General features: G+C 34.3%; 5 protein-coding genes across 8 annotated transcripts; 2 read left to right on the top strand and 3 right to left on the bottom strand.

The window, feature by feature from the left end:
- The first annotated feature begins 4,855 nt into the window (after positions 1–4,855).
- Positions 4,856–8,483, top strand: LOC140963487 (O-fucosyltransferase 38-like). Of its 4 annotated transcripts, XM_073422829.1 has the most exons (7): positions 4,856–5,274; positions 5,729–5,818; positions 6,024–6,201; positions 6,448–6,576; positions 6,823–6,959; positions 7,897–7,988; positions 8,137–8,483. In XM_073422829.1, exons 2-7 carry the CDS (start codon positions 5,760–5,762, stop codon positions 8,442–8,444), a joined length of 903 nt encoding a protein of 300 aa, XP_073278930.1. In that variant the 5' UTR covers positions 4,856–5,274; positions 5,729–5,759; the 3' UTR covers positions 8,445–8,483. The 4 variants fall into 4 exon arrangements, with proteins under 4 accessions (XP_073278930.1, XP_073278932.1, XP_073278933.1 ...); XM_073422831.1 differs by lacking the exon at positions 4,856–5,274 and having other exon boundaries at positions 6,024–6,576; positions 6,792–6,980; XM_073422832.1 differs by lacking the exon at positions 4,856–5,274 and having other exon boundaries at positions 6,024–6,708; positions 6,792–6,959.
- Positions 8,484–8,762: 279 nt separating this feature from the next.
- Positions 8,763–11,974, bottom strand: LOC140963390 (protein trichome berefringence-like 7). The gene is made up of 5 exons (XM_073422691.1): positions 10,742–11,974; positions 10,380–10,461; positions 9,901–9,989; positions 9,511–9,817; positions 8,763–9,102 (listed from the first exon to the last, which is right to left on the bottom strand). The coding sequence occupies exons 1-5, from the start codon at positions 11,548–11,550 to the stop codon at positions 9,085–9,087; spliced, it is 1,305 nt and encodes a 434-aa protein (XP_073278792.1). The 5' UTR covers positions 11,551–11,974; the 3' UTR covers positions 8,763–9,084.
- Positions 11,975–12,404: 430 nt separating this feature from the next.
- Positions 12,405–16,197, top strand: LOC140963387 (uncharacterized). Its single transcript, XM_073422689.1, is given in 2 exon segments — positions 12,405–15,184; positions 15,217–16,197. A coding segment is annotated over 1 exon segment (2,472 nt). The 5' UTR covers positions 12,405–12,684; the 3' UTR covers positions 15,157–15,184; positions 15,217–16,197.
- LOC140963388 (uridylate kinase PUMPKIN, chloroplastic-like) lies at positions 15,998–19,250 on the bottom strand. The gene is made up of 7 exons (XM_073422690.1): positions 18,860–19,250; positions 17,878–18,031; positions 17,745–17,798; positions 17,344–17,435; positions 16,745–16,971; positions 16,349–16,525; positions 15,998–16,196 (listed from the first exon to the last, which is right to left on the bottom strand). Exons 1-7 carry the CDS (start codon positions 19,015–19,017, stop codon positions 16,093–16,095), a joined length of 966 nt encoding a protein of 321 aa, XP_073278791.1. The 5' UTR covers positions 19,018–19,250; the 3' UTR covers positions 15,998–16,092.
- Positions 19,251–19,358: 108 nt separating this feature from the next.
- LOC140962698 (protein NODULATION SIGNALING PATHWAY 2-like) lies at positions 19,359–21,421 on the bottom strand. The gene is made up of 2 exons (XM_073421651.1): positions 19,983–21,421; positions 19,359–19,406 (listed from the first exon to the last, which is right to left on the bottom strand). Exons 1-2 carry the CDS (start codon positions 21,261–21,263, stop codon positions 19,401–19,403), a joined length of 1,287 nt encoding a protein of 428 aa, XP_073277752.1. The 5' UTR covers positions 21,264–21,421; the 3' UTR covers positions 19,359–19,400.
- Positions 21,422–22,321: the final 900 nt, after the last annotated feature.

Genomic DNA, 22,321 nt, shown 5'->3' with positions numbered 1-22,321 from the left:
TTGTTAAAATAAATATGGACGTTGATGCTAAGGTTACAATGGATTTGAAGCTAAGGGTTAAAAATATGAGAATGTTTGAAAAATAATTTTGGTCAATTTTTTTTTAATGAATATAATCAAATACATTTGAGGATATTTATTTTCAAGATTTTAGTTTTACAAAAGTTATTTTTCACAATTTCTTTGAAATACATGATAATAAATATCTTGGTTTGTTAGAGCAAATCTATTGAGTAATGAATTTCATATCTTAAATAATTATTTTTTTCTTTGTTTATTTATCCTAACATAGAGTTATTTCGAATCCACATTCTCAAATCCATATCTTTTAATCCAAATACAATCTAAAAAAATATTTATATAGATATTTTTAGTGTAGATTATCATAATTTTAGTTTTGATTTGAAAAACTATGAAAATTTATATATATAATTTATAATATATTGCATATTTCAGACCAACTTTTGTACACACACATAAGAACTAAGGCTAATCACGGTGCGATTTTACAGTTTTTTTAAAAAAATTAAACCGAATTGTCATATGCGTTCGGTTAGCGTTTTAAAAAAATAATCGGGGTTTTGCATGTAGAATTAGTCTTAGGTTTTGAGCATTTTTAGATGGTTGCAGTCGATTTACGGTTTTTTTAATTAAAAATATTAGAACATATATCCTAATTTAATTTAAACCAACAACAATATATTGTCTTCAAATATAAAATATAGTTTAAATCAATCAAAGATAAAATTAGATAAAACAATAATCAATTTTCAAAACTAAGTTAATAATTTAACAACATAACACATTCACAACAAAAATGACATTTACACTATTTTTATTATTATTTTTACTTTCAAAACTTCAAACAAAATATTGTAGTAAAAGAAATAAATAATCTACAAAAAGACTAATATGAAGAATAATTAAGATGATGATAAGTTTTCTTTGTAGAGTAATAATTTTTTTATGAGAGTTGATATATAATGAAGGACGACTTCTTTAATTGAATATGTTGTTTACAAATTATTATAATCTTAAGCCAAATATTAGGACAAACGATTTAGGCGGTGCGGTTTAGTGCGGTTCTTGGCCAAAAAAATAACCGAACCGCGTATGCGGTGCGGTTTATGATTACTATTTTTAATCGCAGTTTTTATAAAATATTAGGAAAACGGTGTGGTGCAATTTTTGTTTGTTTTCAATTTAAAAGAGTTGTTCAATTTAAAAAGAAATTTTTGTTAAAAAGTTTTTTCTAGGTAAAATGTGGGGTGATTTGAGGGACTACACTGTAATTTCGATATATGAATTTAAAACTAAATAGAAAAAAAAAGAAAAAAATAAGCTAAAGTAAGAATTGAACTAACATCTTAATCTTAGTGTTTAGAAAACTCAAATTCTATCCGTTAAGCTGCATGTTATTTACGTTAAATTTTAACACATTATTAATATATATAATTATTAAAACAGACCATAATATCAAAATTTAGATATTCTAATAGTCTCAAATTTAATAAGATATCATAGAAGTATGGATAAATACATAATAATAGATTGAGATGTATTTGAATTTTAATTAGATATTATTTTCAAACTAATAATAAAGATTGTGTGGGTTTTTAAAAGGAAAATTTATTTTTATATTTTCTACGTATTTTATAGCAAAATCAAATTACATTCCAATTGGGAAACTCCATAAATATGGAAGGTTTTCGACAAAAAGGTCTTCTTTTCCTAACAGAATTATATTGCCCGATTTGAACTCTCTCATCCCTCTGTCTATATATATATATATATATATATCCCATGCTCTTTTTTCCTTATTGATTAGCACCTGAATAACACAAATACACAAAACCAACCAATCGTGATGGATCAGATCGGTGAATATCGTACCGAGGCGAGAAGCGATACACAACCGTGCGGAGAGGGAGAGGATTCTAAGTCTTCTGATGATGTTGCTGGTAAAGAATACCTGCCTTTGGTTGATTCGGGATCATCATCTGTTTTGGGAAGCCCTGATATTATTTCTGATGAGAAGAAACAAATAGTACAATCCCTCGAGATGAAGCCGATCGTTGTAAAGAAGACTAAGGTTATCAAATTACTTGGCGTGCAATCCCTTGAGATCATGAAGCCGATCGTTGTAAAGAAGACTAAGGTTATCAAATTACTTGGCGTGGACATTCATGTCTCCACAGACTCCGAGTACACAATATCCTACAATCCGACGCCTCTGCGTTGTTTTAATCCAAACACGGCGCAGTTCGTCCCAGCGGTACAATCCGACGATCCTCTCGACCAAAGTGGAGGGCATGTGGAGAATACCGAACCAGAACCAAAACCAGAACCAGAACCAGAACCAGAACCAGAACCACAAACCCCGCTGGATGACTTTTCAAGACTTCTGCAAAACATAGAGGCTCGAATTGGTGCAAGGCCAGTCTTGTTGTACCAGAAAAAACTGACGAAATCTGACGTCTCGTGGAACCTCAACAGGCTTTTCATCACCCGAAGTGAAGAGATGATGGGATTTCTGAGAGATGAGGAGAGGAGACGCGTCGAAGATGACGACAAGAAAGTATGGTTGGACGTTTTGGCTACCGATCCAACTGGTGAAACGTATGAGTTGCACTTGAAATTGTGGCGCAGCTTGAACGTTGTTGTCCTGAATGGGAGAGACTGGAATGCAATGGTTTTTAGAAACAATTTGGTGGCAGGATATTTGGTCGAACTATGGGCTTATAGAGGACAAGATACAGAGTTTTGCTTGGCCGTGAATTTTAAGGATGACGAGTGATCAACAACAACAACAACAACAACCAGAGACGTCATTAAAATTTCGTTGTTTTTTTCTTAGTGCCATAATAATTAAATTGAATTCTGAATTAATGAGGTTTTTGGTAGTAGTAGTCGGGAACATTTTAATTAAGAACTTTTAATAATAGTTTCTTTTTTTAATATGATGCATGCCATCGATTTATTTTATTTACTCACAGTAATTAAATTATCGTTTCTTCGACTTTTAATTGGGAGTCTATTTATAGTTTTTAATAGTGTGGTAAGTGTACCACTTTACGATTTGATGCAATATTTAAGTCCGGCTTGAATTTGATCTGTTTGTGTGATATGTAACTTCAAATTTGGTCTTTTACAAGTCTATATTCTTATTATTAATGTCGATATGATTCTCTGTGTAAAAAAATTATTTCAAAATCTGGTTTAAACACAACTACAATATATTTTCCAACAATATAATGGAATCGAAACTTGTTTTTGTCTGGAAGCATCACCACCTCCATCCGCCTGTGATCTTACTAATTTTATGCGTTCAAATTGTGTGTTTGATTTTTTTACAAGTTCAGTTTTCTTTTCTACACTAGTTAATTATATATAGAATTTCTTTCAATAAGAATGGCCACAACATTATGATTAAAATGGATTGAATTAGATTTTTTAACTGTGGGAGGCCAACTAGTATACATATATATATCTATATCTATATCTATATCTATCTATACTATTATAATTACTTAAATGTCATTATCTTCATTTAATAATAATCATTAATACATGTTTCTTTTTTATTATTTGTTTTTCATCTATCTATATCTATATTCTATATTATTATAAATATATGAATTTGAATTGTGAATTTACATAAATGTCATTATTTTCATTTAATAATAATCATTAATACATGTTTCTTTTTTATTTTATGTTTTTCTTTTATTAATTTGAATTGTGAATTTACATAAATGTTTTTATCTTCATTTAATAATAATCATTATTATATGTTTCTTTTTTATTTGTTTTTCATCTATTAATTTTGTGAATTTACATAAATGTTTTTATCCTCATTTAATAATAATAATTAATACACGTTTTTTTTTATTTGTTTTACATCTATTAATTAATGAAATTTAAAATAAAATAAATAATATACTTTTGAATTGTGAATTTACATAAATATCCTTATCTTCATTTAATAATAATCATTAATATATGTTTATTTTTTATTTGTTTTCATCTATTAATTAATTAATGAAATTTAAAATGAATAATATATTATTATAAATGTGATGAAATTTGCATTCAAATGTTTTTTAAATTTAGCTTGCATTCAAATTTTTTTTTTAAATGTAGCCACCATTTTTTGGAATAAAATTTAAACATAAAGTAAATAATATACTATTATAGATGTGATGAAATTTGCACTCAATTTTCTTTTAAAAAAACCTATCTTTAATGAAATTCGAAACAATGATATTAGTAAATATTTTTTTTTGTTTTCTTCCAGCTATTAATTACTTCTAAAATAAATTGAAGAAAAATGAGATTTAGCTACTATTTTTTGGAATAAAATTTAAACTTATATTTTTTGAAATGAAATTTATACTCATTTTTTTTTAAAAAAACTATCTTTAGCCATTAATATATATATTTTTTAATTTATTTTTCATGTATTAATTAATGAAATTTAAAATAAATAATATACTATTAAAAAGGTGATGAAATTTGCAAATTTGCAGTCAATTTATTACCTCAATTGTTTTTTTAAAAAATCTCCCCTGCAGCTCCCTCACATCAATTTTCAAGCTGACCCGAAGAAACGCAATTGCAAAGATCCGCGATTGAGTAGTGAAAGATGGTTAACCAGAGAGGAATCTCATATCCCAGAAACCCATTTTATACAAGAAATAGAAATTCTTCGTTTTTATCAGTTGTGTTGTACGTGATGCTTCTCTTCGTTATCTCTATCATCTTTTTTATGATATACAACAAAGATTTACTGGAAGAAGATGAACAGAGTATGCCCATGCTTAGAGTGGATAAATCCAAATCAGTGCAGGTTCTGTTGCTTTTTTTGTTTTGTATAAAGATGTGAACTTGGCATGTGGGTATTGGAAATTTACTTTTCCCTTTGAATTTGGAATCGAGTTTTGTTTGCAATGATCTATTTGGAAAAAAAGATGATTTGTTGTTACAAGATAATAAGCTGATCTTTATGAATAATATATATTTTTTCGCAAACTGTGTTAAATCGCACAATTGCCTCGCAGTCCTTGTGAATTACTGAGTTCGTAGACTCTGTTGCTGGTGTAATAGTGCTGAGTTTGATTGAAGGCGGGGAACTTTTTTTTTTTTGAGAAATCTTGGATTCGTTCACATTTCGTGCTCAAGTGATGGAACCACGTTTCTAATAAAGTTTTCACCTCAGTTGTTTTAAAGTTTTAATGCAAAAAATATGGCGATGTTCCTTGGGGAATTCAACGGGTAAATGTCATTGGGAGAACATTGTTGGACTATTTTCCTTGCTGAAATCTGTTGCACTGGCATGGTTGTCAATGCGAAACTTCAAAGATCAGAAATTTGTAGACTGAATGCTTTAATGTAGCTGCAGTTCATAATGTAGATCAGAAATTTGTAGACTTTGAATCATTATTTATATTACTACGGCTTTTGCAATCCTTGCTTCGTAACATTAGGAATTATGACTGTATATGGTGTGTTTACAATTTAGATCTTCGAATCTTCGTAAACACCACAATAAATGTAGAAACAAAAGTGAAAAGTCCTCAATTCTAGCCATTTAAAATTTATTCTTGTGTCTAGACATGCTGTAATTTCATTTATTCTTTAGAACTGATACTGCTACTATGATCAACAATTTGATAAATGCCCATTTTCTTATAAATTTTTTTCATGGATGTTTAACTCTTACATATAGATAGCTGGATACGGTGGCTGTGGCACGCATTATGAATGCTACACTTGTGATTCCTTGGTTAGATAAGCATTCATTCTGGCAGGATACAAGGTACATTACTTTACTGCAATGCTTCTGCCTTCTGCCGTATCTATCTCAAGTCCCCTTTGCATTAATATTGTAATAAATTTGTAAGGATCTATTCATTATGAGCACAAGTTTTAACTTTGGGTATTTTGAGTGAAATTCTGTTTATACAGCAATAACCTGTGCGTTTGTATGTCTCTGACTCTAAATTTGATGCATTTATGTGCAGTACATTCTCTGATGTATTTGATGAACTCCATTTTATCAATACGTTACAACAAGAAGTGATGATTGAAAAAAAACTTCCTAAGGAATTAGAAGCAGTTCCTCGAGCTAGGAAGCACTTCACTTCATGGTCGGGTGTGAGTTACTATGAGGAAATGAAACAACTCTGGAAGGACTATCAGGAAAGTTTTTCATTATCCATTTGTTACTTGACCTCCAAAATATGTGCAAACTAGAAACACAGATAGTTATCTCATATGACAGCTGTTAGGCATTCCTTTTTTGGTATGAATAGTTGATATTTTTAATGAATCAAATGCTCAAGAAATTAAAATATGCCTGTTATAGATTTAGATGGATATGTTATAATAATTTTCATGTGATATTCGAATTTCATTTTCGATTGACTTTTTGAATCTTATCTGTAGATAATTCATGTTGCTAAATCAGACTATAGGCTTGCAAACAATGAACTGCCTCTAGACATTCAGAGATTGAGATGTCGTGCTCTGTATCATGCTCTTGATTTTGCTCCTTCTATTGAGAGTCTTGGAGAGGTCAGAACCATGATTCTAGTACCTATGCCCTTGACTGAATTACTGTTTTGATATTTTCACACTAGAATCACTTGGAGGTTGCCAAAATTTCTCGAGGTTCTTGAGAAATTCGAATACCTGAAAAACGAACTTGTAAGTAGAATTACGAGTACGATATCCATGTTTTTCTGCTGATAAACATAAGAAGTATCCTATGGGGATTCATGTTATATTAGGTTCTGAGCTTAAATGACGGTGACACCACAGAAGCTAGTGGAGCGGCTGCGATTCCGTGCAAAAAGATACATTGCCCTGCATCTGAGATATGAGAAAGACATGCTGTCTTTTACTGGCTGTACTTATGGTCTTACTGATGCAGAATCCAAGGAGCTCAGAGTGATGAGGCAAATTTTTGAATGGCTTCGGTATTTTTAAAATCTTGTAGCCAACTTCATTATCACTGTACTTGTTATCTGTGGATTGGACTTCTCTGTTTTGGTGTTGTGATTGGTGACTATCCACTGGTCTCTGTGCTGGGTTGACCGTTGATGGAGTAGGCCAATTTGAAAATCATCATAACCCGGCTGTTTGGCTGCTGCTACAACCACTGTATTTTCTAACATCATATTGATAGAATGAAACAATATAAGCGATAAGAACCATACCCATATGGTTTAGGTTAAGAAATATATTGTGAATGATCAACAGAGTGAGAAAATTATTCTGGAAGTACGAGCTATCCTATGAAGAGGGATTTTCTTGAATTTCATTGTCTGTAACTTGGTTTTGTTTCATTTCTAACATGTTCGAGTAAAATATTTGTGTGATATTGGTTAATTTATTTGGATGGGGAGATAATTGTTCCATGACTTATACTGTTTAGAACATGCTTAATAGTAAGGTCACACACATCCACAAGTATCTGAATCCTCCTGTTTAGTTCTTGCTCGAAAAAAAAAGAATCCTCCTGTTTAGTTAATTACTTGGTTCTATTGCTAAAACTGAGTAGACTGATTCGTGATTTACGATGAGAACATTTAGTTTGCATTCTCTACTATGCACATATATTTTCCTACATTAAACACCAATAACCTCGGATGCATTCCGTATCTTACATTCTTTCATTTTGAGAATATCAATCATTGGAAGATTAAGAATATTAACTCAACAGAGACTTGGCGGTTTCTGCCCTTTAACTCCCAAGGAGGTCGGCGTATTTCTTCAAGCTGATGGTTACCCTCCGTCTACATTGTTCTATATTGCAGCTGGTGAAATTTATGGTGGAGAAAAGTTTCTGAGTTTCTTCATTATGTCCTATGATACGCTTTACATGATATGCAGGAAAGGTCTAGTTGAATTATTTGATAAAGTAGAAGATGGAAAGCTCGGAATATCATCTTTGTCCCGCTTGTGCAAAAACTTCATCAGAACAGGTAAGTGATGTCTACACGACTTTATATTTCTTGTTCACCTCAGTGGCCAAGCTGATTTATAATTCCTCAATTTCCACCACATAGATTAAATGTGCTATGAATAAAACCAGATTGAATATCGAGGACTTTTACACTTATGAACTTTCAGGTACGGTGCTGGAGGTGCTCCTCCTTGAATCAAGGGCCGAGCACGACTCAGGCTGGAGGAATCCTTTTACCAGAACCCATTCCCTGAATGCATATGTAAGTCGGACGATGCTGCCAGGTGAAATGCAAAAGTTGTACGTCTTCATCAAGAAAAGAGTCGGAAATCAAAATGCGTCTCAGCTATTGAAAGATTGTAGCTCATTGTATTTAATTGTATACATTTGTTTATCGTCCTTTTTAGCACCGATTTTTTTGGGTTCATTCCAATTTATGAGCTATAATGTTCACTGCATAATTCTTTCTAGTTAATAGTTGTGAAATAAAGACAAATAAAGCTAGTAAAATTCTTGCAACCTTAATGCTTTGTTGCGTTGTGATTTATATGTATGAAATCATTTTTCGAAGTAATGTACGCTATACGCAGTCACTGTCACCGGTAACACTAGTAGTCTATATCACACCGAGATGGATACTTTATATAGAACAGGCAGAATTTAACATACGAGTCGTAAAATTTGTGAACATGTTTTGCTCCATCCAATAGTATTTGTTAACTAAGAAATCTTTCTTCGATACAACACAGATCAATCATACCAATGGTTGGAGGGATATTATTTAATAATTAATTAATATGAACTGGAATCAGATTGGTTTACTGTACCAACGTGTTATCAAACAAATGACAACTAAATATTACAACGGCAATGAAAAAATTACGTGGGAACGACAAAAAATTTATTTGTAATCCACTCTCTCTTTTGGTGTGTTTCTGGTACAAAAGAATGAAAAAATAAAGAACCAAAATTACTTCTTTGACAGGATATCCTATGATATACCTTGTGTTTGGTATACATTTGTTCCAACTTTTGCTCACTAACTTAGCAAACTATAAAGTTCTTGTGGTCGCCAATCTTGGTTAACATGGAATTGATGGCCAAGGAATTGTATGTTACCCACAGTTCTGAAGCTGCAAACAAAGAATACAAGCTTACTGTAACAGCTTCAGTTATAGATATCATCAGTACCCCAACTGAGTTGAAACTAGGACTATTTCCATGAGCTCAAACATATTGTGTTGAGAAAACTTGTTTCACGAATAGAATCAAACTAATCTTGTTTTTCTTATTCTCCAACAAGTAGTATACACTACAGAAGACCATGTATTTATGACTTAACGGAATTAAATGTAATTGATGCGGCAAATAGACCAAGGATCAAGTCTTTATTTCTTTCCTTTTTTTTAAAATTCAAAAACAACCGTTACATACTTATATAGGACCATGTGTGACCTACAGGTTACACTTCAGAAATTTAATCAATGCACGAACGAGTGATCTACCTTATCAAACGTTAAGCAACAAGGTCATGAACTTACCGAATTCTTGCACTCAAAATCTTGTTCGAAGCTACCAAGCAAATAGGAAAGGACCATCTCGTTCCACATATCAGGTACTCCAGGTAGACACCAGTGGCTACAGTCAGATAAAGAAGGCATGTCTCCCCAATTGCCAACATGTGCATCGCTTCGAAAAGCTGACATTGAAGTTACATGAATTACAGTAACAGGAACAGTCATATCTTTCACCACTTCGAGTACCATGTTTGAAAATGGATTCACACCCTCTTCCATAACTTCTAAAAGCGGTAGCTTAGTCACGTTGCATTCCCGCAATGTCAAATTCCTGATGGGGAAACAGACAGCCGTTTGATCAGATAAATTGGCTCAACATGGAAACCAATATGAGAATTGTTCAGCGAGAGATACCTCCAGTGAGATGGCTCAAATGTTCGAAAGAACACTTGGGTAAGTTTTGGGTTAATCATTTTATCAACAACAAAAACAACCATCTTGCTCTTTCCTTTCTTCGGTGCTACCATTTTTTTTCCAAGGGTTGGGGTGTATAATAACCTTTTTTTTGAGAATGCCCGGCAACAACTCCTACGCCAATTAAGGAGAAAATGTTGGAACCTCATGGCTTAGGATAAGGTAATGGAATTGATAGAGAAATTCATAGACACATTATGGAATAAAATCATTTCACCGATAGCAATGAGAGTCACTCTACGTCTTTCTAAAGGATGGTCACCTCATTCATATCTAGAAAGTTCAGAACGAGCATCAGTCCGCCGCGAGAAAGGAGATGGAACAACTCCAGATTAACAAGCTGCGCCTTACTAAAACAAGGAAGGAAGATTCTTAGAAGCCTGAAGGGAGCTATGAGCTGCCTAGTCCTGAATCAATGCCCAAGTTTGTAGCGCAGTTTTATAAGCACCAACAATTGGCATTCCAAGCTTCAAAGTCTTACCAACCTGGAAATAGCATCCCCTGTCAAATACAGAATTCACAACTTAATATACATCAAGAGAATAGAGGAACCGATAGTGGTGATTCTTGATACATGATTAGTTAATTGATCAAGAATCATATGCACGACGTTGAAGAAATTAAATATAAATCATCAAATAGCTGGAAGATGATAGCATACTTGCACTCGGATCATCCACATTAGTTCAATCACAACAAAGCTCATATATCTCATAATGACATAATGGAATGAATAGACAGGTGAATCTAAAATATATTCTTGATTGAGAAGGTAACTTACGTCCCAAAGAGCTTTCCAGGGACCCACCACTGACCCAAATTGAAAATCAGAACATCCGAATCAATCCACTCCTTACTGATATCATCCAACTTGTCCAACTTAAGGGTTGATCTAACTCTCTTTGGTGCATGTTTAGGCGCCCAGTTATGTTGCACAAGAAAAACCGATCTGTAAAACTCAACGGTGAGATTAAAGGAACTAAACCTTACACCCAAGAATCTAATTTGCTTCGTTATTTTTCTCTCATTAACTTCGTAAACACTCCCCTTATCTTCCCAACCGGTCATTAAAAAACAAATCAAAGATTCCCACTGTGTTCTACTCATTGAATCGCCAACGAAAACAACTATTTTATTTCGTAGCTTTTTCAGAACAACCCGCACATTAACTCTTGGAATATCACAATTCTTTGGCTTCCACCTCCATTTCAGATAATCTTCATCTATCCGACCGTTGGCTAGACAACTGAATCCTTGCTCTACAAAAGGACATTCTGAAGCATTGTACCACGGGTAACCATGATCCATAACCCAATTTCCATCAAATACATCACACATATTATCGGAACCACTGAAATTCGTAAATCTATACTCTTTAATATGAAATGGATGCGTAAGATTTGGCAGAACATACATGTATCCACAGCCAACGGCCAAGAAAAAGGAAACAAACCATCCAATTATAATTAGAGCATGAAATAGAGGTGACGGCCGATTCTTTCTACTAAATCTTGGACTTCCAATATTAGCATACCTTTGTTTAAAGGAAACACTTCTATTAAAACTACTCATTCTTTCCATCGGCAACATCTGCACCTCCGCACTTTAAAAACAGGATCATCTAAAACAGGAAACCAAAAGAAGAAAAATAATCTCTTTAAACAAAAGAAACCTTTAAAGTTCCCTAATAAAGAACCCAAACCAGGAAAAAACCAGACAACCGATCAATATACCTACCATTCAGTCACAATCATACCTAATTTAGCTGAACACAATGCCACCAAACTAAAATGATAAAAAAAACATTACATTTCATCAAATTTATTCATAAAGCTCCCTATAAATCAAACCCTGAACCTCAATGGATGACACCACCGTACAGAAACACATAAAAAATGAAATGGGCATCCAAGAATTCTTAAAAAAAAAAACTTTTCCACGAATCTCGACTCAATCCAGAAACCAAAAAAGCCCGGATAGAATCTTATGTCGAAAACATGTGAAAAAATATTTATTGTATATTTATATAATAAATTTTCGTAATTTAATATTTATTTTGAATAATTTTTATTTTTAAAACAATTGTTTATTTAATTTAATAAATATATTTTATTTTTCTATCGTTAGACTTTCAAATTTAAAGAGAGATTTTGTTATTATGTATTTAAATTAAATATTATTATTATTTTTTTGAATTTTATTTAAATTTTTTTAATTTTTTTTTAAAAAATTCAAAATCGGGTTGATTCGGGTTCGGGTTCGAGTTGGTTCGGGTTTGAGTTGAGTTCGAGTTGGGCAATTTTTGAATAATAATATTGCTCAACCCGACTCAATACATCCAATCCACCTAAATTGTCACCATTTATTATTGGAGATTTTTTGATAGTTTCTCCTTCTTTATTTTAAGAAAAAATTTCCAACTAAAATATTAATTTTTCAGATATTATTTTTGGGGAAAAATATGATTTTCATGGAATCATTGAATTTCCAACTCCAATTTGTTTTCCATTTCTTCAAGGAATTTATCTTTTTGATCTCAAAGTGCAAGGGTTTATCAATCAAGTTTACCGAGTCTGCATACTGTATATCTCAGTTCCCGCGCCGCCTCACACCTTCAAACCCCCCGAGTTTACTCTGTCGGAGCTGGGTGGCGGGAAGGAAAGAAGGCAGCAGCGATGCTTAAAAGTTTTCAAGAAATTCGTAGATGTTTGAGTGATTATTTCTATGTTCGTTTCTACAATCAGGTCAGTTCTTGTTCACAAAAAAATCTTCAGCAGCCTCCGATTCACGCGACTCCATTCTGTTCCATCGCTGGCACATTTCACTCCTTACGTTTCAGACTCTGGTTCGGAGGACCGGAATTCTAGCTTAACGAACAGTGCTGTTGTAATAAGTGATAGCATCGGCAGTGATGACAATTCCGGGAAGTTGAATTTGTTTGGAGTCGTTGAGATTCTTAAAGGTATGCGAAGGGAACCCATTTCTGCCTTATCTTTTCTTAAGCAACTCAAGGAACAGGAGTTTCAGCACAGTGTTGAAACTTACCTGGCGGTTATTGATATACTCTGTTTTTGGGGCTTGGATAGGAAGTTGAATTCTTTGATGTTAGAAGTAATAAAAATGGAAAAGAGGCATGGTGATTGCAAGGTTTCGGAGTTGATGGAGGCGATAGTGGGGGAGATTCGGGCCGAGGGTCCACGTTCACTTGTTCGCGCTTTCGATGCTTTAGTTAAGGGTTACGTTAATTTAGGCATGTTCGACGAGGCCATTGATACTATTTTTGAAATGAAAAGAAACGGTGTTGGCCCTCGTTTGTGTTTGTGTAATTTTTTGATGAATGGGTTGATAAAGCATGGGAAGGTGGATGTAACCATTGCTCTGTATAAGCAGTTGAAGACGCTTGTGCTGAGGCCGAACGTGTATACATATGGGATTGTTATCAAGGCATATTGTCGAAAGGGTAGTTTTGAAGAAGCTGTTGATATATTTGTGGAGATGGAGGAAGCTGGAGTAGCACCGGATGCTTTTATCTACTCAACTTATATTGAAGGGCTTTGTGTGCATGGGAGGTCTGAGATGGGCTATGCGATCTTACGTTCTTGGAGAGCTTAAAATTTCCAAATTGATGAATACGCCTATATTTCTGTGATTCGGGGTTTTGTTAAAGAAAATAAACTCGGCGACGCAGAGATTGTCTTACTTGATATGGAAGAACAAGGGTTAGTTCCTAAAGAGTTTAGCTATAGTCCCTTGATCCGGTGGTATTGTGCTTCAGGTAACATAGTTACAGCTTTAGCTTTACACAATGAGATGGTGACAAAGGGTGTCAAAACTAATTGTTTCATAGTCGCTTTGATTCTTCAATGTTTGTGCCTCAAGGGTATGCAGCATGAAGCGGTAGACCAGTTCTTTGACTTTATGAAATCGGGTATTTCGCTCGATGAGGTCGCATATAATATTGTTATTGACGCATTGTGCAAGATGGGTAAATTAGAGGAGGCGGTGGAATTGTTTGATGAGATGAAGGGAAAGAAGTTGATTCCTGATCTAGTGCATTACACCACTTTGATAAATGGCTATTGTCTTTATGGAAAGATTTTTGATGCTATAAGCTTACTAGAGGAAATGAACAAAATGGGATTGAAACCCGATTTTATAACTTATAATGTTCTTGCTAGTGGATTGTCTCGAAAGGGTCTGTTGAAAGAGGTGCATTTCCTTTTGGATAACATGAAAGGACAAGGTTTGACTCCAAGCACTGTGACACATAACATGATAATTGAAGGCTTGTGCATTGGAGGAAAAGTCAAGGAAGCTGAAAAGTACTTCAATAGTTTAGAAGACAAAAGTCTCGAAAATTATGCTTCCATGATCAATGGGTACTGTGAATCGAGCATGGTGACAACAGCTTACGAAGTTTTTCTCAGATTGGTCATGCGAGGATTTCTAGTAAAAAAGAATTCTTGTTTAAAACTTCTAAGCAGCCTCTGTTTGGATGGAGAATATGACCGAGCTATCAAGCTGTTTGAAGTAATGCTCTCATCTGTTGACGGTCCTAGCAGGAAAATGTACAGAACTCTCATATCTTCTCTATGTCGTGCTGGAAATATGCAAAGGGCTCGATGGGCATTTGATAGTATGGCCAGAAAAGGATTGTCTCCTGATGTAATAATGTACACCATAATGTTGAATGGTTATTGTCAGGTGAATTGCCTCAGAGAAGCCCTTGATCTCTTCAGTGATATGAAGAGAAGGGACATTAGCCCTGACATAATCACTTATACTGTCATGCTTGACGGACATTCGAAAATAAATTTGAAAGAAGTTCGATCTCAAGCAGATAACGAAGGAATCAATAACAAGAAACTGGCAGCTTCAACTTTCTGGTCTGAAATGAAGGAGATGGTGTTAAAGCCAGATGTCATTTGCTACACAGCTTTAATCGACAGTCAATGCAAATCTGACGACCTTCAGGGTGCTGTTTCCCTGTTCAATGAGATGATTGAACATGGTTTGCAACCAGATACCGTCACATACACAGCCCTCTTATCTGGGTATTGTAAGCAGGGGCATATGAGCAAGGCCTTAACCCTGTTAAACGAGATGTCATCTAAGGGAATAGAGCCAGATCATCGCACCATGTCAACGTTGCATAATGGTATTGTAAGAGTGAAGAAAGTACAGTTTCAGCATTGAATCTGTGTCACTCTGGTAGAATTTCCAGGTTGCCTATTTTGTGACTGGTAGAATTTCCAGGTTGCCTATTTTTCCGAGATTTGACTCTGTGGCACATCTTACCTTATCTGTGAAGAATGTTTGTGGGTAGGAAGAACTACGAAGGTGAATGGAATCGATGATCAATCGAATGCAAAGCCTGTGGCCAGCATGAAAAAGACCACCACCACCACCACCCGGGTGATTATGTTGATTCATTTGGGTCACCACCGTGCATGCATATAAGTATCCACTGTTTTCTTTCAAGTGAGGAATTTCACAATTCTCCACAGTTATCATAACCAATTTTGGCCACAAATGACAGCATTGTGAATTTGATATTGACTTTGATTATTTGCAAGATGGTAGAAGAAACAAGTCGGTGGGCAGCAAATTGAAGTTCTATTTACTTGTTTGATCAAAGGAGATTGCGAACAAAATGATTTATGTGCAGAAGCTTTATAAGCTATCAAAATTTCTCAGAAAATGGGTTACCATCAGAAATGTCAGAGGGAGAGCTGACAAAGATTCATTCAGGGCCTCAGCACACAGTTGTCAAGAATTTTCAAGCAAGTATATGTTTCAGTGCGAGTTTTGTTAGAAAAGCAGGTGTAATGCAACATTGTCAATTACCAAATTTTGTACGCTGAACTCAATATGGTTGGAATAAATGTAATTTTATCCAATACCGTCGAGATAGGATCCGGAGGTGCATAGCATTTGAATTTGTGATAATATTTACAACGAAGAGGCTGGTACAAAATGTAATCCATGAGACACAAAACTTTCAATCCCCGCCTCCTCGACTTCAAAAAAACAATAGGCAAGCCAATTATTGTTACTATTTATATGAGAAGATTGTTCTACGATTTAAACTATTAAAAACCCCTGGGATAGCAAGAATTTATGCTTCAGGTCCTAGCTGCTGTTGTTCTCTTGAGTCTGTCCAATGAATGTTCCCACCCCCTCTCCCCTAATGGCTTTCGATATGTTGCCCGGTTTGTTGATGTTAAACACCACAACTGCATCAGAGAGATCAAAAACCATTTTTTAAGAAAGTAAAGAGAATCAAGAAAATGACTTGGTTTGTCAACTAAAATCCTAGTAATATACATGTGTATAATATATGGAGTATCAAATGATGTTCATGACTCATGAGAGGTTGAAAGCTTACCAGGAATGTTGTTTTCTTGGCACAAAGTAATAGCAGTCATGTCCATTACAGACAGTTCCTTTGAAGTTACATCTTGGTAGGTTAAGTTATCTAGTAGCCTTGCATTTTGATTATGCCTAGGATCATCGTCAAAAACTCCATCCACATTGGTAGCTTTCAGCACCACTTCCGCATTTACTGCACATATTATTCAGAAATTCAACATCAGTTTCCCATGTACCATTCCAATAACATGATATTACATAAGGAGAAAGAATTCAGGACTCTACAAAGAATATGGACGACACTTGAATATTTATACAACATGAGGGAAAACTAAGTGGGATTTATGGTTTTTAGAACATGCGATATAATCAGCATAGTATATAAGCACTTAAGTCGAAGAAATGGACTCACTCTCTGCACACCGAAGTGCTGCGGCAGTATCTGTTGTGAAGAAGGGATTCCCAGTTCCAGCTGCAAAGATTACGACCCTTCCTTTCTCTAAATGCCGAACAGCTCTTCTTCTTATGTATGGCTCAGCGACTTCTGACATGCGAAATGCAGTCTGAACTCTTGTTGGGATGCCAATGCTCTCCATCGTTGATTGCAAAAATATTGCATTCATGACAGTTGCTAACATCCTAAACATAAAGAGAGGAAATGCTAAAACATCATATTACAATACATCATCTAATCTATAAAGCTAAAACATCATTGTTACAATAAACCATCCTAACTATAAAGACTAGTTCAATAAGATACACAACTAAAAAGTTCAGCAACACGATAATTTGTATTGCTAAATTTGCAACCTTTTTCTTTGCGTTGGATTGTCCATGATAGTAAATTAGTTTTTTTATGAGTTCTAATAATATTAAATGCAACGAAGATATTTCAAAGATTTTATATCAATAACTAATACCAACCTAAAAGAATAATGTATTGCACAATCAAAACTAGACAAATTAAATTTTGTTGAGAAATGTAGTAGCAAAGCGACTAGAAGAAATTACCCAATATAATCTGCAGATGAGCGATCAAGGCCACTGCTCCCTGCCCAAGAGGCCCCACGGAAGATATTTCCTCCGCCAACCACAATTGCCACCTGAAGAATTTATGCACACAAATCAATACTGTGGAAAAGGAGCATTTTCATTACGCATATCAGCTAGAATATGAGTAGATCAAAGTATTCCACATCCATCTTTTAATATTTTGGTAACTGCAACATAATCAAACGACATTTGCAGTTACCTATATAGTTCATCTCACGAAGAGGGCTGACAACAAATTTCTAATGGAAAAATAGCATTAAATGACGATAAAGAACGCATTTCTAGCTACATTATCTAGCAACTATGTTCATGAAAGAACATATTTTTCCCTTTGAAAAGAGCGTAAAGATAAAACGTACCTCAATCCCAAGCCGAGTAACAGATGCAACTTCCTTTGCAATGGCCATAGTGATCTGTTCAAGTGTATTTTTTTATAAGCATAGAGGAAGCACACTAATAAACACTAGATAATATCAGCAACAGTATTCCCACCTTTGGATCAATAGTTTGGGTTTGATCGCCTGCAAGTGCCTCCCCACTTACTTTAAGCAACACCCTTTGCCATTTGTATAATGGTTTGGAAGAGCTACTATCATTCAGCGTTACACCAAAAGGAGGCACAGACATTGAAGATAATTGTTGTTGCCTGCGAAAAACGAAGGATGTGAACAAATCAGAAGGAAAATAATTTTCATTTGTACACCTAGCTTGTGGTGAACAAACTGAAACCAATACCCAAAAAAATCATAATAAGACAAATTATCCGCGCGTAAAATTTGAGATATAACTAAAAAAATTCCAGAATAAATATGACATGCCATATCCGACAACGAACTATTGAGGGAAAGGGCATTGCACAAGGGAATATCCTGTCTCACAAATCATGAAACGCGTGACTTTCACTTCAGAAATAAGCATTAGTTTCTGCGTAATTTTGTAAATGGCCGGATGTAGTCATACATCATATATTAGACATGAGGCATTCTGGAGGGAACCATCTGCCATTTACTTTAGAACGTAACCATAAAACAGATCCCCATTTTCAAGAATTATCCTACATGAAAGTAAATTAAGGTACATTGTCGTGAAACCAGTAAATCAAACTGAGAGTTCCAATGTCCGATATTTTTAAGAGAAAAATATCGTGAGGAATGCTTTTTCACAATCAGAATTCGGTTTGCTTTTCCGTTAAAACATACAAGGGAACATTTCACTCCAACACAAATAACAACTCATTGTGAATATCACAAGGTAGTAAGCAAAATACCCTTGACCAAGGTTATTCTCCTTGATATACCCACAAGAATCAGCATCTGCAATAAAAACACAATTCCGAGAAACATCCACGCACCACTGAACAATTTGCAAGCAACCCCCCCAAACCACTCGCAATCGAGTACACAAATTCACCAACAAAAGCAAAAACGAGAGAGATATTAGCTAGAAAAGATACAGCAATGAAGGATGAGAATACCTGAAATTCACAGGGTCTGCCTTTTCAGAAGAGCAACAGTTGATAACCATATGACAGTAAGAGCTCCAATATCCCACAAGCACAGAGGCCTTAGGTCTCAAGAAACAGAGTGGCGCGGAAGAGGTCGTGGGGCCGCAAAAGGAGGTCGAAAGAGCCATTATTCTGCAGAAGAACGCAATACAACAGCAACCCTGATTTCAAATCTTCACCTCCCCAGCAGATCGCTGGCTTTCTATGATTTCTTTTCTGCTGCCTTTCGTGTTTTTCTACTTCAGTTTTCGGATAACAAGGGTCGTCGAAGATGAAGTGTGGACATCTTGGATGAAGGGGGGGAAGTTCATGAAAAATCTCAACTTTTTTTTCTAAACCAAATTCTGCAACAGTAATTACTTCTTCTTCTTCTTTTTCTTTTTCTTTCCAACAAAATTATTAATTCTTTTTTTTTTTTTTGGATAACAAAATTATTAATTTATTGTCGAATAAATATGCTGAAAGGACGAAAATATTGAGATTTTTATATATACGATCTTTTTTTTTTTTGCTAGGACTGCACCAATACACGTCATATTATATAAGATCTTTTTTTTTAATAATTAATGAAAGGTAAATGTAATATAAAGAAAGTATTTTTTTACAACAAAATTTGAGATACACTGACGAAATGCTTTTAGAAAACTTCACAAACCAACAAAGTTTTAATTGAAAATTTAAATAACATAATATCTAACCAAACATCCTCAGATTCTTTTCAAAGTACGAATTACTAATAAAATATAAACATTAAAAAATTAATTATTCTTATCCCAGTGTATATCTTTCAAAATTATTAATACATAACTTGGATATGTAATACAGAAACTTGGATTTATCCATTAGAAATTGCATCATGGTTTTTGAGATTTTGGCTTCTTGAGTTATTGGAGTACGAAATTTGGTTGTATATCGCAAAGTAACAACTGTCAAATTTGCAATGTTCATTACTTTATATAATTTATTCAAAATTTAAATTTCTTTGAGTTTTTGTAACCCAAACAGAAGCCGTGATCAACTGCCTAGATTTCCAGCACAAAGTCAACCTTGTCTTCTCATTTTGCACCCAATATCCTCCTTTGAACAAATTCACCAAAAACTTAGCTTGAGTCACATTGTAAGAACTCACAGGAATTGGCCTAAACCCTTTTGAACAAGGCCACTCATTTGCCCAATTCTTCATTTCCCTTCTCAGGCTGGGAAACTCTTTTAAACTCTCCAAGATCCTCATTCTCATGAACTCTTTTTCCACTAATTTTACTGTTGATTTGTATCCTCTCCCGAATCCTGTGAGCAGAGAATCTGAAATCGAGCCGTAATGTTGGAGGGCTTCATTGAAAAACTTAGCAAATGACATTGATGGAACTCTTTGAAAGTTGAAAAGTTCATTTTCAACCAAGATGACAATTTTAGGGGATAAATGTTGGTTGATACCATTCAAGAAAATCTTCACTAGTGACATATCCTTTTGTGGCATGTGTAGTTGGTGTAACATTATATTAGCTACTAGAGTGTCTGACGAAACTTCAAGATCTTTAAAATCTTGATCTCTTCTCATGAAAAATTGATCGAATATGAAGTTCAGATTAATCGAATTCGCAAATTCTTGTAATCTGACCCCCGTTTGTCTAACATGATCGAAAATTTTCTCATCCGTGACAACACCTGTGATTCTTAACGAGACGTCTGTATACTCGTGTCTGGATGAAAGATCAGACATCAGGGGAGGCCATTGAGCACCCTCCATAACATCAAAATCCAGAATATGCAATTCTTGATGATATCGAATAGCCTCCAAGATAGCCTGATTAGCTGTAAAATGCGCGAATTTCATGTAAGGGGACAATTCTTGGAGTATTTGGAAGGCTGGAAATGTGTCGGGTTGTGGTAAAATGGGGTCCTCTAGCAACTCGGGACAACCATGACTTTTGTAGATCAACCCTTCAGTGAAATATAAGGCTAATCTCACTAGAGGGTTGTCTCCATTTTCTTGATCAGACAAAAGATTATTGAGTTTGGTGACGATTTTCGAAGCAAGAAGCCAATTTTCTGCTTCAACAGCTTCGGCTCCTTTGAGTAGAAGATCAATCAAATGGCAGCTTTCCATGGATCCGTCTTGGATTTCTTCTGAATTTGAGTTCTCAATATTGTCCAATATTTCTTGATGCTGAAACGTTACATTTTCTTGAACATTTTCAAGTTCAAAAACGCCGTCTGGATAGTCCTGATGATCGAAGTATGTATGATCTGAATCGAGTTGCAGAAAATTTTCAATGTCATTTCCGAAATTATTTGAAGTTAACGTGTCTTGAATGGAGGAAAGACTGAAAAGATCAATGTCGTAAGAATCAAAATTGACCATTTCATGCTCCATTGATATACTTTTACTGCAATGTTGAAGTAAACTGGCTAATTCTACCTCAATTTATAGAGATGCAAGCTCACATCACCATTATCATGTTTGTATATAGTGGCAAGATATTTCGATAATTTAAATCAATTATTTTTCCCGAGCATTAAAATATAAAGTTACATCCCGGCCAGATTCCACAATGCCAAAATTAAGGGGCAGAATCTTTACCAAATTGGTCGGATAGATTTTTCATTTTATATTTTCATCATTTTAAAACGATTCATCATGTTTCTTTCTTCTTCTTCTTATTTTTTTTTCTTTTTTTTTTTGCATATAAAATTTGATTCTTTAGTTAAATAGAATGGCCAACATACTCAATTTCATGTTACCCTTATAAACGATTCTGCTAATATCGATCGACTGTGCATTTAATTATATTGAAGCATGTAGTACATCCCCATATAAAGAGGTAAGGCATCATCAATTGACACAAGTTAATATAGCTTTTGGTGAAGTTAAAGATTCCAAATTAACTCTATATAAAGAAGTAGTTACGTTTAATGAGATGAGCCAAGATTAACTTAATTTTTTAAACCTGAATCAAGGAGATAATATACTTATATGTGTATGCATTTTTATAAGTTTTGGTGCATTAAGCATCAAAAGATGCTTATGAATTTAGACATAGAAGAAGCATTGTCCTTCCTTTGTGCATGTATTTTGGAGGTATATATACCAGGAGTTTATAACTCGAGTCGAATATTTAATTTCAAGGAAACTGGAATGCTTAACCCAAACTGTTTATATGTAAATGATCAATTTCATGGACAATATAGATCATATTTGTCACAAACCATAAAATAGCATGACATCCCAATTACAAACAACATGCACCAGACCAGATCAATGGCAACCATTGTTCAAGCCAATATAAAAAATGATATCTCATAAACCAATAACTTTAATATTTAAACTCCGAACCACATGCTCCATTTCGACACCAATCAATGGTCAAGAAACTCTCATGATCTACAAATACACCATAGGATAACCGACACAATAAGATATATCAGACAATA

Source organism: Primulina huaijiensis, chromosome 17 (assembly GCF_012295235.1).
Source record: "Primulina huaijiensis isolate GDHJ02 chromosome 17, ASM1229523v2, whole genome shotgun sequence".
Taxonomy (NCBI): Eukaryota; Viridiplantae; Streptophyta; class Magnoliopsida; order Lamiales; family Gesneriaceae; genus Primulina; species Primulina huaijiensis.
Note: the sequence above shows the minus strand (reverse complement) of the source record. Positions and strands in the feature narration are given on the sequence as shown.